This window comes from Balaenoptera physalus (assembly GCF_965194825.1).
Source record: "Balaenoptera physalus genome assembly, chromosome: 17".
Lineage (NCBI taxonomy): Eukaryota > Metazoa > Chordata > Mammalia > Artiodactyla > Balaenopteridae > Balaenoptera > Balaenoptera physalus.
The window spans coordinates 57,932,873-57,949,552 of record NC_138895.1 but is presented as its reverse complement, the minus strand read 5'-3'; the positions used below and the strand labels follow the sequence as shown (position 1 = coordinate 57,949,552).

The 16,680-nt window shown below is 39.2% G+C and overlaps 1 protein-coding gene across 2 annotated transcripts in view; it reads right to left on the bottom strand.

Moving 5' to 3' along the window:
* Positions 1–3,423: 3,423 nt before the first annotated feature.
* Positions 3,424–16,680, bottom strand: part of PKHD1L1 (PKHD1 like 1) — a 152,030-nt gene continuing 138,773 nt past the window's right edge. For both annotated transcript variants that reach the window (XM_082434219.1, XM_082434220.1), the window contains 6 exons: positions 15,431–15,775; positions 11,233–11,384; positions 10,687–10,833; positions 10,191–10,344; positions 5,929–6,189; positions 3,424–3,912 (listed from right to left, as the gene is read on the bottom strand). In XM_082434219.1, coding sequence (XP_082290345.1) covers positions 5,936–6,189; positions 10,191–10,344; positions 10,687–10,833; positions 11,233–11,384; positions 15,431–15,775 — 1,052 coding nt within the window. In that variant the 3' untranslated portion in view covers positions 3,424–3,912; positions 5,929–5,935. The remainder of the gene's footprint in view (positions 3,913–5,928; positions 6,190–10,190; positions 10,345–10,686; positions 10,834–11,232; positions 11,385–15,430; positions 15,776–16,680) is intronic.

Here is a 16,680-nt window from a genome sequence, read left to right as displayed (position 1 = left end):
ATTATTGTTATTGTTATTACTATTAGTAGTAGTACTAGTAGTATTTTAGCTAGCAATCTTCAGGATAAAATGGAGAAGAGGTAAAAGTAGGTAGACCACCTAGAAATCATTGCAATGATCAGAAGGTGATGCAGCTGAGAAAAGAGTAGAGACAATAGTACAAGATATAAATGTTTCACTTATTATCAGAAATACAGGAAGATATTCTTACTACCTCTTTATTCTCTGTTCCTTATATTGACCAAAATGGGAACATCATATTTACTTTATGAATCTTTCAGATCCTGGAGAAACAGTACTAACACAAAAAGTATTTTTAAATGACTTGCTCAACAGCTAAATACCCACTTGCTATGTTTAGAAGTATTTTTAAAAATTTAAACACAAATTTCTAAGACAGGATTGTTCAGAGAAACATTATTAAAAAAAAAAAAAAAATGGCCAGCTTGTGAATGAAGGCTATGTGAAGCCATACTGCCCACGGATTTTTAACAATTAGGCATTTTAAAAACTCGAAGTTAAAATTGTAATTTATCTGGCATAAATAATTATGGGTATGTACTATAATAACTTTAGAAAAATTTTAAAAGCAGACAGCCAGAAACCTAAAGAAGTTAAATCAGGAACTTTTTAACAAAGTCTGTGGCTAAGAAACAAAAATTTAGAAATTCCTTTTATTCTCAAATGACTTGTATTAGTGAAACCCAGTCCCCTTAAAACCGAGCTCCCCTGCGAAGTTTATGGTTAATCTCTCTATCTAAAACTTTATTCCCTTTCTTGTCCCACCCCTGTTCCCCTCAGGATGGAGGAGTATCAAAGAAAAAGGGGGACCGAAACCAAGCAGAACCCTGTGGGGCCTTCCCAGGTACAAAAGCCCCTCCATGTCCCCCATTTCTTATTTGCAGAAAAAAGGCTTTAGGCTCCTAGGCCTTCGCTAAGTTCCAAAGAGCAGACTGGAGCAGTGAATGATTAGAGCAACAGAGTCACAAGACTCGACTCCCAGTTCCTGCTGAAGGAATATAAATAACAATCAGATGCGTATCTATGAGTTGTTTGGTAAAAACTAAGACCCCCCACCCCCACCCAGTGGAGGATGGTGACCACATGCTGACCACAAGCACATAGACCCCAGACTGACTGGAGCCACCAACCAATGAGATTCCAGAAACATCACCTCACCACCAACCAATGAGCCAGAATGTCCAGGAGCTGATCAGGCATCCTAAGACCCTCTCCCCTAACACTTGCTTAAAAGCCATCGGGGAGTTCGGGAGTCTTTTGAACATGACCTGCCCTTTCTCTTTGCTTGGCACCCTGCAAATAAATCCTTACTTTGCAGCAAGGAGAGAGAGAATGGAGAGAGAATAGCGGTGCTTATATATTGTATAAGCACCCTGTCAGAGTTTGGCTTTTTGTGCCGCAGGCCCACAAGTCCTTGCTCTGTTACGTTAGAAAAGTTCTTTATTAAAAATCTATGGAGGGCTTCCCTCGTGGCACAGTGGTTGAGAGTCAGCCTGCCAATGCAGGGGACGCGGGTTCAAGCCCTGGTCTGGGAAGATCCCACATGCTGCGGAGCAACTGGGCCCGTGAGCCACAACTACTGAGCCTGCGCGTCTGGAGCCTGTGCTCCGCAACAAGAGAGGCCGCGATAGTGAGAGGCCCGTGCACTGCGATGAAGAGTAGCCCCCGCTTGCCGCAACTAGAGAAAGCCCTCTCACAGAAACGAAGACCCAACACAGCTAAAAATAAATAAATAATAAAAATAAAGGAATTCCTTAAAAAAAAAAAAAAGAATATGGTAAAATGATAGTTGGTATCATTAAAAAAAAAAAAAAACTATGGAAAATTTTTGACAAAAAGTTTCCAGTGGGCTGAATTAAAACTTGAGGTAAGGAAGGACTACAGATAGTGGCCAATTTTGTGGCTTTCACAGTGTTCAGATGTGAAGAATATTTTTGCATCTCCCAGAAACCGAATGTAGGAATTTGTTCCATAGATGCTACAATTGTAGTTCTTGGAATTTAGTTTTCTCAGTGAAAGGAAATGTCCTGAAATGGAGAGTAAACTGAATTTGCATTAGAAAACTTGATTTTTAAGTCTTTCTTGTTGGGTCTCTCTCTCCTCCTCCCCATTTTAGTGGTAGAGCTTTCTCATCCCTCTGAGGTTGGAACTGAGGGAAGTATGAGAGTCCTCAATTAACCAGTGGTGTGGTCTAATTCGTGCTCTCTGGACATGAAAGCTGTTCCTCATGAAGGGAGTGTACTGGTGCTCCAGTAACATGAGACGGCTTCTTGATTTCCCCGTGCTCCATGCTTCATTCATCCACTAAACAGTTAGTCTGCCTCTACTAGTGCCAGACATTTCATAAGAGGGCAAGAGAAATGCTTACTAAGGGAGAGCCTTACTGCCTTCAAGGAACTCACTATCTAATGGTATTTCAGCCTTTGTTCTTACCACCACACCTGCTGTCAGGACACTGTTCCTTGGCTAATCTCATGCTTTATTCCTCACCACTCATCTCAGGCATCATATTCTTCTGGAATCTGTCCCTCATCCACCTCCATCCTCACAGGCTGCTCCTACCCCCAGCCAAGTGCCCCTCCTCTGTGCCCCTACAGCACCCTATGTCTCTTTCTCTCACATATGATACTGTATCTCTGTGTTTTGTGTATCACCTTTTCCACCACTATTTCCTCAACTACCTTGTAGACTCTTGGAAGGTGAAGACAGCATCTTATTCCTTGTAGTCTTCTCACTAGAATGCCTGGTATCTAGCAAATGTTAAACAGATGTTTGTTTGACTGAATAAAATGCCAAATATATACAAAGATATTTGGATTTACTACATGGTAGATGTTAATAATTTTTTGTTAAGCAAGGTTAACAATGACCTGGGGCGAGCATTCTAGGAAATGGTACACAGCAGGAAAACCTCTGGGTTTCATTGAATTCTCTCAGCTGTTCCAAATGCTTCCTGAGTGTCACTTGCTGGAAGGTAACTTTTGTGAATACCAACTCTACTTGCTCAGGACATGGCCACAAAGCCTTGATTGGGGTTATTCCTCTAAATTTAGCATTTTCTTTAGACTTTTCTGAGTAAAAAGTGCAATTTTTATAGTATGAGAGCTTTTGGTTAGTTTAGCTACATTAATTTGTGGCTTTTTTTTTGCATTCCCTAATTTTATCCTCTTGAAAATAAGTATCTCTTCTGGTGTAGCCTTGGGTTGCAGGAGGTCACACTCTTAGTAGTGACAGTTTTGAGTGGGAAGGAGGGGTAAGCAGAGGAGTTTGGACTTGTTCAAACAAGGGACACCAATGAAACTCTTCTTAGACGACTGGCCAGGGTTGGCAGGCCCAGAAATCTAGGATAATCTAGAATTCCTGGGATTCCTGTGGATCTGAAAAACAGCAACTTTGACAATCTCATTTCTCCAAAATCCTTAGAAATTAAAATGGCTTAGATCTTTGAAAATTAGAGTCTTATGAATGGATAGAGAAAAACAGATCCCCCGGTACATACAAAAATTCAGAATGCTTCCAATCTGATCTAAAGAAGTTAAGTCAAAACTAGAAAGCTCTTTCAACTATTTAAAGTATTTCATGATTTGTTGGTACAGCAACTTGGAGGTGGTATATCTGCTTACAAATCAAAAATTTCCAGAAGTTTTTTTTTTTTTTGATGAAATAAGTACATACAAACATAAGGAATCAAAAGAAATTTGTATTTTGAAGAAATTTGATTTTTGTGATTAAAGCTAAGTAATACATTTTATATATTACAAAAATATTTTTAGTATATTTTCTTGAAAATGCTATAGACTTTTTCTTGTTGTGCAACAAAATAGCTCTTAAATAAGCAATTCTTGTATTTGTGTTTCAACCTGTTCTTCAGAATAGCACTTCAGTTGCTTCCTGAAAAGTGAAAATACAAATATTTTTAAGAAAATACAGTGTGATTTTAAAATATGTTTTATTAATTTTAGCTTTTTCTAATATTTCATGGTATGGTTAATAAGGCAAAACTTAGTATTTCAGAGTTTACCAATTTAATGTGCTCTTGTGTGGAACCATGGAGAGAGAATAGTGGTGCTTATATATTGTATTTTTCACATTCAAGTTTTGTCATTTTATTTAGTGTAATTTCATAACTCTCTTAAAAGTAAAATACTGTTAATTCAGAATGAAAAGTTATAAAAAACCCATAATTTCATTTCATCAATGGGCTATGATTTGAACGTGCCCCACCCCCAAATTCATATGTTTTAAAACCTAGTGTCCAATGTGATGGTATTAGGAGGTAGAGCCTTTGATAGGTGCTTAGGTCTTGAGGGTGGAGCCCTCATGAATGGGATTAGTATTTTTATAAGAGACCCCACAGAACACCCCCTCCTTTACACCATGTAAAGATACAGTGAGAAGTCTGCAACCCAGAAGAGGGGCCTCATTTGACCATGCTGGCACCCTGACCTCAGACTTCGGCCTCCAGAATTGTGAGAAATAAATTTCTGTTGTTTTTAAGCCACTCAGTCTTTGGTATTTTGTTATAGCAGCCTGAAAGGACTAAGACAATAGTGTTTAAGTTTTCTTATGTCTTAACTGAAGAATGATAGATTATTTAGTGGCAAAGGGGAAGGTGTTGATTAACTTTTTATCTGAAAAAAATGTCCTAAAAAACACCAAGAAGAATATCATTTACTAATGACTTGAAAATAGAATTTTCTGAATTTTGTAAAATCCCAAAGTTGTCAAGTACAAGTAGGAAGAAAGTCAGTGAAGATAATTAGGAAAAAAATGCATTTAATGAGGAAACACAAAATGAACAAATATATAATAAAGAGTACTTATACCTTATATTTTAATGCTTCTGGGAAGAAACAAATGAACTTAAGCAATACCTATCATGCTATTATAAAATAGACAACAAGTTTTACTTTTATTAGAGTTCTGGAGACAGGAAAACAGGCATTAAAATACAATAACTTGTGTGTTGGTCTTTACCTTTTGTCCCTCAGCTCCAAACCCACCCTGCTATATTAGCTGTAAGAGGCCAGGGCTGGGTCTCTTCAAAGCGTCCTTCTCCCTTGACAGCTGGTTTCTAATTAGTTTCTACCATGAGGAGGGAAGAACGGATTATTTCCTCCTGAAGTCCCAGCCTCCAGTTGTTCTGCTACTCCCAGAACCAGCCTTATTGTTTCCTTTCATCCTGACCTTATTTATTTTTAAATTTAAAATCTAGTCTTGGCTTTTACTACTGAAATACTTCAGTATTCTTCTAAATTATTACCCCCATCTCAAATTCACGGCAACCCGTGGCCACAGCGAATGGTTCAGGAATGGGTATGTGGCCCAAGCCAGGTCAATGACATAGCTTTGGGACTTTTGCTGGAAGTGCTGGGAAAGAGGTTTGCTCTTTCTGGATTAGCTGTTGGGCCAGTAGACTGTAAACATGAAGATGCTGGTGGTACCTGTACCATGAGGGTTGGGGCGCCTGATGAAGAGTCTGCCTGGGAGTGAATCTGCCACCAAGAAGAATGGAGCTGAGAGATGGAGAGACACAGGTTCTAGATGATGCCATTTGAGCCCTTGGTTCTCACTGCGGCAGAAATCAGACTACTTCTGGACTTCTCCATTAAGTGAGTTCACTTTACTGCCTAAACCAATTGGAGCTGAGCTTCTTCCCTTTGCAACTGAAAGAGTCCTGATGTAACATGCATTTCTCATTCCCCACACTCTTATACGCCATCCTATAGTGTGAAAAACATTTCCGTAGGGTGGTCTTGTCTCTACCATTGAAGCTCTAACTTTCTCAATGGCTGAGATTGTGTCTTTCTGCCTGTGGTGCCATGCTGCACTCAGTCTTTATTTAGTAAACATTTTCTGGTACCTCAGTATGTGGAGACAAACAGAGAAAAAGTGAACTGTGCTTACCGAGAATTCAGTTCAAAATCAAAACTGCAGTCGTAAATATTTCCAAGAGCAACACTCTTCCCACCAGACAGCTGACTACTGTAGTCACTGTCTGGGCAGCTGTGCCCACAGTAGACACTTTGCTGTTGCTGCTGCTACTGCTGCTGCCACCGCCGCTGCCGCTACTGCCACTGCTGGAGACAGACTGCGTGGCTAGGCTGAAAGTCCTGGACTCCACCTGAACGACGCCATCCAGGATAAATTCAATCTTAAAATCTTTTCCTAGGGCAAAAAAAAATCATCACAGTGTCTGATTTCCTTTTATTATTTGCTTGCTGTCGTACAATTCCAATTGAGTTTTCATTGACTTACAAATACTGTATAACCCCTAACGAAGTATTTTTGGAAATTGAGTCAAATAAATTAAAGTATAAACAAGTGTAGAGAGGGTCTCAGAGTCAGAAGAGTTCTATCTGCCCAACAACTATGGGCGGGAGGACTCTGGGTAGATTTTCTTTCTGCAGCATCAGTACCTACTTCTTAGGGGTTCTTTCCTAGTGCCCAGAGGCTGTCTGAAATGAAGGACAGTAGGGAAGGGAGGTGAGGGTGAAATGAAGGACAATAGGGAAGGGAGGTGAGGGTACTGAACCTCTGTCTGATCCCCATACACTTGACCGAGGAGTGAAGAAGCTGCAGCCTCAGTTTGGGGAGGTGGGGATGGATACTGAACTTTTTATTTTGAAAAACTTCAAACGTAAGAGTTGAAAGCATAGTACCACAAACACCCATATGCCCTCGACTTAGACTCAACCATTTTTAACTGTTTTCCACATTTGCTTTAAGTCAGATGCTATTTTCGTGTTGCAAGATCGTGATCCCTTTCTTTTTACCCAAGGTAGACAAGCTTGAAGAAACATGTTAGATATACTTAGAGTGTGAAACACCCATCTAAATATTTCTTAATCCATATGTTAAATCTTCCCACAGTTTTGAATATCAGTTAACCAATATATTTTTCCATGACGTAATTTCTTCTTGGACTACTGCTATCATTAATAGTGGTTACCGTAAAATAGATAGCAAGTGGGAAGCAGCCACATAGCACAGGGAGATCAGCTCCGTGTTTTGTGACCACCTAGAGGGGTGGGATAGGGAGGGTGGGAGGGAGGCTCAAGAGGGAGGGGATATGGGGATATATGTATATATATAGCTGATTGACTTTGTTATACAGCAGAAACTAACACAACATTGTAAAGCAATTATACTCCAATAAAGATGTAAAAAAAAAAAATAAAAATAAAGTGAACTGCCAAATTAAAAAAAAAAATAGTAGTTACCATACAGAGCAGAATGTGCAATACTTGGCATAATTCCAAAGTTTTCATTCTTCTGTTTTTTTTCTATTATCTTAAAAAAAAATGTCTGTTTTCATTCGTCTTTTCTTTTCCAGGAGAGAATATATTGACCACATTGTGCTTTCTATAGCAATGCATTCTATAACTTTCAAGGTGGATAGACATTGTTCCATAGAATTTTCTGCCACTGTTACAATTCATGACAATGGTGTTTTTAAGTCTTTCCTTTTTTTCAGTTTGAAAAAACTGAATTTTTGTGGCAGGCATATTTTTTTCTTAAAGATTTTGATGTGTGAAGAATTTAGACATTTTTGCTTTGTCTTTATGTTTTTTTCTCCTGCAGTATTGTGAGGAATGCCAGGCTAGGCTAGTGGAGAGGCCACTCCATGGAGGAGAAGTGAAGAACTCAGCCAAAATCCAAGATCAAAACCTCAGTGACACGACTCCAATCAAGCCATCCCAGCTGAAGGCCCAGACATCATCAAACAGAGATGAACCATCCCAAATTCCTGACCCACATTATTGTGAGCAAATGAAATCATTGTTGTTTTGAGCCATTAGATTTAGGGCTGGTTTGTTAAGTAGCATTAGAAACTGAAACAAGTGCTGTGTATCACATAGGTTGCTAAACAAACGTTTCCCAAATGTTATTATCCATTAGTAATATTATTTTAATCCAGATTGTTCAAAAGATGCAGTCTCAGCTGTTTATTTTCTTCTTCCACTTTTTTCTTACCTAATTCTCACATTTTTATTTTCTGTGTGAGAAACTACAACCCATGCCTTCTCTACCCCGTGGCCCCTGCCTTGCTCTTTAGGGAGCTATAAGTAGAAGAGGGTGTGGTGCCACTGGGTCAGGCTGGCCTAATCTGCAAGGGGATTTCCCACAGTGCAGTAATTAAGTGGGATACCTACTAGAAAGTGTTACAAGAAAGATGCTTTATTCATTTTCTTACATATGCTTTGTTGTTACTGCAGTTTTACAGTTAATCTAAAAACTGGCTAACTGATTTAAAAATAATAAAGAGATGACTATATTTGACCTTCCTTACTATACACAACCAGAGAACTGAAACCCTACACTTGATGGAAAAAAAGCAAGACAGAAAGCAAGAAATAAGGAAGGAAGGAAGGAAGGCAGGCAGGCAGGAAGGGAATTAGAAACAATGACTGTTCTCCATAGCAAATAAGATAGACACTCCAAGGGAAGCTTTGAACTCTTAAAGGAAATATACTGGATAAAAGGAGAGCACTATTTTGTTATCACAAAAACGTCAAAACCTACATTACTGCTTCAGCACTCCAGTGACCCTGGTTACTTTGGAACATTGCCTTTGGAAGTGGTAGTTTGGAGACCTTGATCCTCAGGTTGGGTCTTTGTCACTGCGCACCTCTTGAGTCCACCTTCCTGGGGAGGTGGGCAACCTTCTCTCAGGCAGGGTTCTTGTCAAGTTCCTCATTTCCCATAAAAGGGTCCCAGTCCTACTGCCATTTAGGCTGACTGTTAAGGAATTAGGCTCTGTCCTTAGTCACCAGGCTTACTGGACACTCCAGGTACTTGTCCCAGAGCACAATGTTGAACTCATTGCCACTGGATTCCCATCAAACTCTAGGTTGAGATATTGTTGCCCAGTAGGCAGATCAAACTTATCTGGTGTAGGGCATCATCAAAGCACGAGGAAACAACAAATAAGGAAAAAATTCTTTTGGAATGATTTTAGCTTTTGATATTTAGTTCTTATGGAAAAAAAAACCCAGATTATTGTTAGATATTCTTTAACTTCTCTTACTCTTTACTTTGGCTTCTATTCTGACCTTTAGTGTGGGTGTGTGTTTGAAATAACAGTGCTTAGAAGAGTGAGGACCACAATAAAACTTTTTCAGGAGTTCGGGCCTATAAAGGTTGAGGTAAACAGATTAACGGAGGCCTGTCTCCAGTACAAGGAGTCTATTTCATTCTTTTCTTTTCTTTTCTTTTTCAGTTTGTAGCTATTTAATGATGAGGTCAAATTTGTTAAATCTGGCGATTGCTTGAACTTCAGAGGAGGTTGATCCAGTGGCTCTGTGTTGTCCTTGATGACCTGATTCTTCTGCCTTCCATGGGTAAGCATCATCATAAGGCTGTTTTCTCTCATGGTGTATTTCATTCTTTTCGATACTGAATAAGCTATCATCAATAGAGACCTGTTTTTTGGACATATCATTTTTGCCTTGGTAGAAAGGCTTTTACCAGTTGGAGTTATGCCATCAATCCATATGAAGATAATATAAGAAACCTCACTGTGGAAGTTATGACTGTATTTACTGTTGAAGATAACATGTATTTACTGTTGAAGATATCATGTATTTACATGTTGACGATGTCATGAGTATACTTCATGAGAACTCATAGGAGACATTTGTTCTGATCTCAGAGCAAGCTGTGATTCTCCACAGCAACTGGTCTATCTGCAGAGGACTGTGAATCATGGTAATGTTCATGTTTTCTCCTTTGCATTGGCTTTCAGAAAGACTAGAACCCACCTTCCAGCCCAACTCTGAACTCCTGCATGGGCCATTAAAATTTTATGACACTATATTATCCTTTCTTTTCTTGAATTTGAAAAATCTATATATTAAGTTTTCTTATTATAAATGTAATACATACATAGTGAGAAAATTTAGAAAAATACACACATGGATAAAGAAGAAAATACGAATCATGATATAATTTTGATGTACATCCTCAAGTTACCTGTTTTAATTCCCTTAATTGCTTATTTTATTTTTCACTTTGTTGTGCATATTAAATATATTTTTGTAAGCTAGACATTCTGATTTCTATAATTTATTGACCAGTGTAGTATAGACTGCTTTGTTCATTAAAAGGAAATTATAATTGTCCCTATTTATGGGTATATATGTGAGGATCCAAAATAGTACACTCACCTGTTCTAAGAAGAGTAAGATCTGTGTAGTTGGCCCAACAGCTGCTAAATGGAATTGTTGTATTTCCACTAAGACCACTGATTTGGTTATTACTGGAGTCCTTTAGTACGGCCTTCAAAGTCAGTGAAGTAATCCCAACTGATACACAATTACCCTAAGGAAAAAAATAGTAGAGAATTATAACAATTGTCCTGTTCCCATGCTTTTTTTAAGAAAGATATTTGGAACTTTATTTTTTTTAATGCCTCATTTCAAATTTTAAATCTATAGAAGCTCCTTTTCCTGCACAAAGAGTTTGGGCAGTGGAGCAAATTCACTGAGAAGAAACATTTTTAAAACAGCAAAAGGTGATTGATATGCATAGATATTAGTCCAACTTTGAAGAGGCAGTGCAATCCTTAGGTTGCCAGTCTACCAGGATTAGTTAAGTCGGTTCACCCTCCAGAATTTATAGCTTAATTCTTCCACTTAAGTAAATCTTTGAGTTATAACTTACATCAGCATCTACTGCCTTTACGGAAGGTTGCTGAGAAAATGGCTGTCCCAGCTGTGTTGCCACCGGCTGAGTGATCACTGACAGCGAGGACAAAAAGGCCACATGATGAACAGGAAATGCAAACCTTTCAACCGGTTGGGCAGTCACCTGTAAATGGTCATGAGTGATGAAGTGGTTTTCACATGATAAACTACATTCAGTAGCAAACTCATCTTAGCCAGGCTAAATGTTATATCATTGTTTATTTAAAAGTATGTTTAATACGTTGAGTCAATATTATTATAATATTTCCTCTAGAGCAAATTTATGAAGCATTGTTGTAAATAGTCAAAGCAAAGCACATTTTATACCAATACATAATTTTTAGAAGATAGGCTCCTTTTTCAACTACTTTATCATTTTAGTAATACTGTAAAAAAATAACCAACAATAAATTAGAAAGACATGTTCTCTAAATTATTGTATTGAAATAGAAAAATAGTTAAAATAAGAAATAAGCAACGTTTTAAATAGCTAAAATGCATTTTTCTAGTCACATTTTCTTACCTTAACCCAGCCAGAATCACTTGGGCTGGGGATAGGACTGGTAATAGACATGGAAGAGATATTAAATCCAAGGATACTACTGGTTTTTCCTAAAATTACAGCTTGTCCAAGAGAACCAGCAATTTCTTGGAGTTCAGATAACTGCATCTGACCTATGAGGAAACAGTGTTATGACATGTGGATTATAGGAATATGGTATAGTGAGAACACGTGAGAATATCTCACTTTTGTTTATGTTTGTGCTGCTCGCTCCATCCACATTATAGAATTCTACAGCTCTCTAACTGTACATGAGCTAAACATGACTAAGTCATACTAAGGAGGTCAGGAAAATAAAAAACTCAGTAGAATATGTTTCTTAAGCCGGAATTAAAGAAAAAACAAAGGTAGATAAAATAAATTCAAGAAAAATGAGTGAGAGCATGCTGAGAAAACTACTTTCCTCTGTCATCCTTTGTTTAGAAGTGAAGTACTATCATGTATGTCTATCATCGCATATCACTTTTTAAAGATTGAGTGTTAATTGTGGAATGGAAGGATAATTAACATCATCGGGTTTGTAGTATGAATTAATCAGTTGCTAACGTTAGCATTAAATTACTAACAAAAAATTGTTATTTGCTCTGGACATTGACAATTTTCAAGGTTAATTCTAACACTGTAGGTAGTTTCTGTTCCCTTTTTCTAGCTTGGCAGTTCCTCTTAAACCTACTGCCCCCCTAACGCTCCTTACGTTATGAAGGGACACCTCTACACGCTGTACTCCTTTTGTCAGAAGCCTGGAACTCTTGCTTGAACCCTTCTTCTACTTCACCTCTCCCCCACACCATTTAATCAGTTCTCAATTTCTAAATCTGCCTCCACTGCCCAAATCCTACTTAACCCAGCAGCAGCAGAGATACTAAAACAGCTTTTAAACTGGCTTTCTTGTCTCCATTCTCTCCCTCTTGCACTCCGTTCCATACACTGTAGTCAGAGTGATCGTTTACGAAACCGCTGCCAGGATGTTTTGGTGTACTGTTCCTATGATTCTAGCACCTACGATTCTTCCGCATCCACAGTCATGCCTTACGGACTTCAATCATTGAGTTTCTTCCATGAAGACTAAGCCCTGAAGCTTAGCGTGCTCGGGAAGAAGGAGGCAACGCTCTCGGGCAGCAGGTCTCACGCGACACTTTGAAAAGCACACTCTTGGGGAATTTCAGTCCCTGTCCATTGGAAAGGTGTCCTTGGTTGATTCAGACTCTTTGGGGTAAATGGTCGTCTAGCGGGCTCCCCCCGCCACTCCCTCCACACACTCTCCTGCAAGATGGCTTCCCAGGTAGGAGGGCTCACGTGGCAGCAGTACAAAGGAGCTTCATGTCCATACACTACTACTACCACCTCTACCTCACTGGTTTTCGGTGCAGGGTGGCCAGTCTGACCAGGCTGCACTGTTAACAGGTTCTCTCTGACCATTTGATGTGTGAAGGCATCCATTTCTGCCGACTGCCTTCTAGAAACCAAAGACCTTAACTTGAAGAGCTCTTATTCCTGACATGACTCTTTATCCAGAGGTCCCCTCAGTACTTAAGTAACTGCTTTCTAGGACATCTGGGAACTTCTGGATCTCCTGACACTATGTGAAAGCTGTGGGGAGTTAGGAGTATTACTATGAATACATGCACATCTTTCTTGCCACTTCCCAATATTTTGCTGCGATGTCACTCCTTGCCAGGTTGTAGGGCTTTCCTCAAGACCTCAAACCCTACCCCAATCTAAGTCTGGGAAACAGGCCATTGGTCTATCCTTCCTCCTGCCCCTATTTCCATGTTCTTAGACTGTATTATGCCTATATCTGGATAAATCTAACAAGATAAAACTGCTTTAAGGGAGTGGAGGGTGGGAGAGGTTGTGTGTGAAGCAGTTTAGATCACATATAGGAAATAAATCACAGTTTCTTTGGACATCTGAGTGGCTAGTGTGGTAAATACTGGACCCCAATACATGTAAGGGCTTACCAGGGATTTCTAAGAGTCAGTGAGCAATCTATATATGTGGCATGGACCTGCTACAACTCCTAGACTAAATTAACAGACTATGTTGAGCCCAAAGCCCTGATTCTGTAGCTACAAGGAAATACAAGTTTGATGAAGGAAAGTAACCTATGACTGGGCAGAGAACATCACTGTAAGATCTGGTTGCAACACAAGCCTATGCTTCCTGTTTCCTTCAACAAAGAGTTGATCAGCACCTCATTCCATTCATGCAAGCCTTTGCACAGGCTTATCCCCACAAGGAAAGAACCTTCTGCCTGCCTAACTGGTAGAATTCCAGAACAGCAATGTGGCAGGTGCATGGGGTTAAAGCTCAGAAGCAAACCTCCTGGAGAAATGAGTGATGACCCCTAGTGGCAGAAGATGAGAACTTCACCCAGTACCTAAGTTTACACATAAGAGAGCCTGGGAGTTTAATGAAAAAGATGCTGGACAGGAATAGGGTAATCAGGATTTTTTGAGTCTGAAAATCATACAGCGTGGAGGCTCTCTTTATGAACAAGTCTTATTTGTGCAACTTTTATAATAATAGTCAATTATCTGACCACATTATTAAGTGGATCCTTCTCCCAGGGCCTTGAAAGTTAAAGCCCCTCCCAGGACTTGTACAAGTAAAGGGTCTTTTAGCTTAAGCTTCATTAGCTGGATGGTAATATTCCTCTGACAGAGACCCAGACCTCATCTTCTTGGAGAGGGGTATGCCTAGGTGAGAGTACTTGTGCTTGACCACTAGAGACAACGGTACAGTTGGGAATTAGCAGCTGGGGATGCGATTGCATGTCAAGAGGCCAGGAAAGTTCAGTTGCACCACAAGAGAGGCTGATACAGAGCAGAGAAGACCACCCATGCTGTCGCAAAGACTATGAAGACAAGAGGGCAACAAGAGGGCCTGAGGTCAGGAAAGCCCCTTGGTATTCAGATACCAACTTGAACAGATGGAGAGGAAGAAAATCTGAAGGGCTGAACATTTACCCAAATGCCCACCCAAACTGAGTCACCTTAAGGAAATCATAATTTAAGCCAGCAAAATTTCCTCTGATGGGATAGCTGAGCTTATTTTTATCTCTGATACCTCGAAAATAGGGTATGAGGGACTTCCCTGGTGGCGCAGTGGTTAAAAATCCTCCTGCCAATGCAGGGGACACAGGTTCGATCCCTGATCTGGGAAGATCCCACATGCCGTGGAGCAACTAAGCCTGTGCACCACAACTACTGAGCCTGAGCTCTAGAGCCCGTGTGCCACAACAACTGAGCCCGTGTGCCACAACTACTGAAGCCCGCGCGCCTAGAGCCCGTGCTCCACAATGAGAGAAGCCACCACAATGAGAAGCCCGCGCACCGCAACGAAGAGTAGCCCCTGTTCATCGCAACTAGAGAAAGCCCGTGCACAGCAACAAAGACCCAACGCAGCCAAAAATAAATAAATAAATAAAATTTTTTAAAAAAGGAAATAGGGTATGAGGAGTGAGGGGCAGAGAAAGGGGTGATGGATGGTAAGGCTGATTAGGTCAATCATAGAAATTAAAGACAGAACATATTCTGGCACATTTGCACTTGTTAGTATAAATATGTGACTTTACTCTGGAAATCTAACCCACCACTCCACCTCTCAGAATCGTCTATTATGTCCCTTAGGAAAACATCCACTGTCCTCTTGGCTTACAAAAGGGAGACTTCTTGTGGTTTCCCACAATCTAGCACCTGCCTCCTTCTCAACCTTGTCTCTGGCAGCTTGTCCTTCCTGATGCCTTTGCTGCAGACCTATTGGACCCTTTCCAGTTCTTCAAATGTACCAAACTCACCAACTACTTCCTCAGCCTCCAGCATTCTTACCTCCCACTTTTCACTGACCAGCTCTTTTCACCCGTAATCTTTCAGCTATAAGGTCACTTCCTTAGGTCACCTCTAGGATTTTTTATGTTAGGTCAAATCCTTTTGTTGAAGTAATTAACTTCTACAATAACAAAACAGAGGTTGAAGTTCCTTCAAAATTCAAAATAGTTTGGGAGTAGAGCAGGGAGAAGGGTCTCTAGGCCCTTATAGGGTTCAGGATGTGGGGTTGGTGGGATTTCCTGAGGCCTGGTTTACCAAGCCTTAATAGGGTTATTTATGGATGTGGTTTTGAATTACATTACTCTGTCTCAAATGTCTACTTTTCATACCTGTAGTGTCATTGGTTATGAACTGAGGGGGAGAATCTCCAATCTCCAGTTCAACTGTGAGTCCCGTGGATCTCTTCCTTCGCAGACTCTCCCCTCGTATTACTTTGCTGACACGGATTTTGTCACTTGATATCTTTAGGAACAAGGCAAGATTTCTAACCAGATTATGAGAACTATAAAAGTCATCTTCTGTTACAGCAGGTAATTGGAAAGAGACATATATGACTGAGGTGGTGTGGATTTCAACAGGTATAGTTCCTTTAACCAAAAGGTAAAGCATCTGGTAGGTTCTATCAAAGTAGTTTTCACCAAGGACACTGGAATTCAGGTTAGGAAGGAATTGCTCTATGAACGAAAAAAGCCAAAATAGCACAGTTAAATTTATTTACATTATCATAATTACCATGCATTATTTAATATTTGTTTAAATCTAGGAAATTTTGAAAAAGTTCAACATTATCATTCTTTCATAGGAAAATATGCATATTAAAAACAAAAACACTTATAAAACTGACATGCAAAATTAAAGTCAATTTTTAAAATAATACCATTAATAATCATTATACATTAAATTTATTTTAAAAAACAATTAGCTATAGACACATACAAATGAGAAATAAAATCTAATTATGAACCAGGAGCCTATGTTGTAACACTATTTACATTTTCAGAATTTTAAAGCCTTGACTAAGGGCATTTGGTAATTTAAAAATGTAAGTTTAACTTTAACAGCCATCTAGTTTATGCGGTGCTATATACCATCTCTTAAGGAAAAATGATGATTCAGTGCTTCTATTTTTACTAAGGACAAAAGTATGTAATACAAATGAAGTATTTTACAAATACTAAAACATCTCAGAAGGCTCTTACATCAATAAAAGAAGTTTACATTTCAGCCTGAAAACTCTTTAGTCAACACAAAAAAATTCTACTAGGGCATTGAATTTTGTTAAAGTGATTGAAATTATATATACATATATATATATGTAATGAATAAATATATAAATGATTTCAGGGCAGAGTATAAACAACGTCCAAGAAGTAATAAATCCACAAACACATATTGAGCCCAAAGTCTGACTGTACAGTAATACTGGAATGTGACACGTAGCTTCCTACCACATTTCATGGTGAGGCTTACTAAGAAAAAGAAATTAGAGTCTTAGAAAAAAAGAGGTAATTTCTTATTAATGTAATAGACATTCATAACAATGGCATTAAGAAGCCATTTCATTATTACTACATTTTTT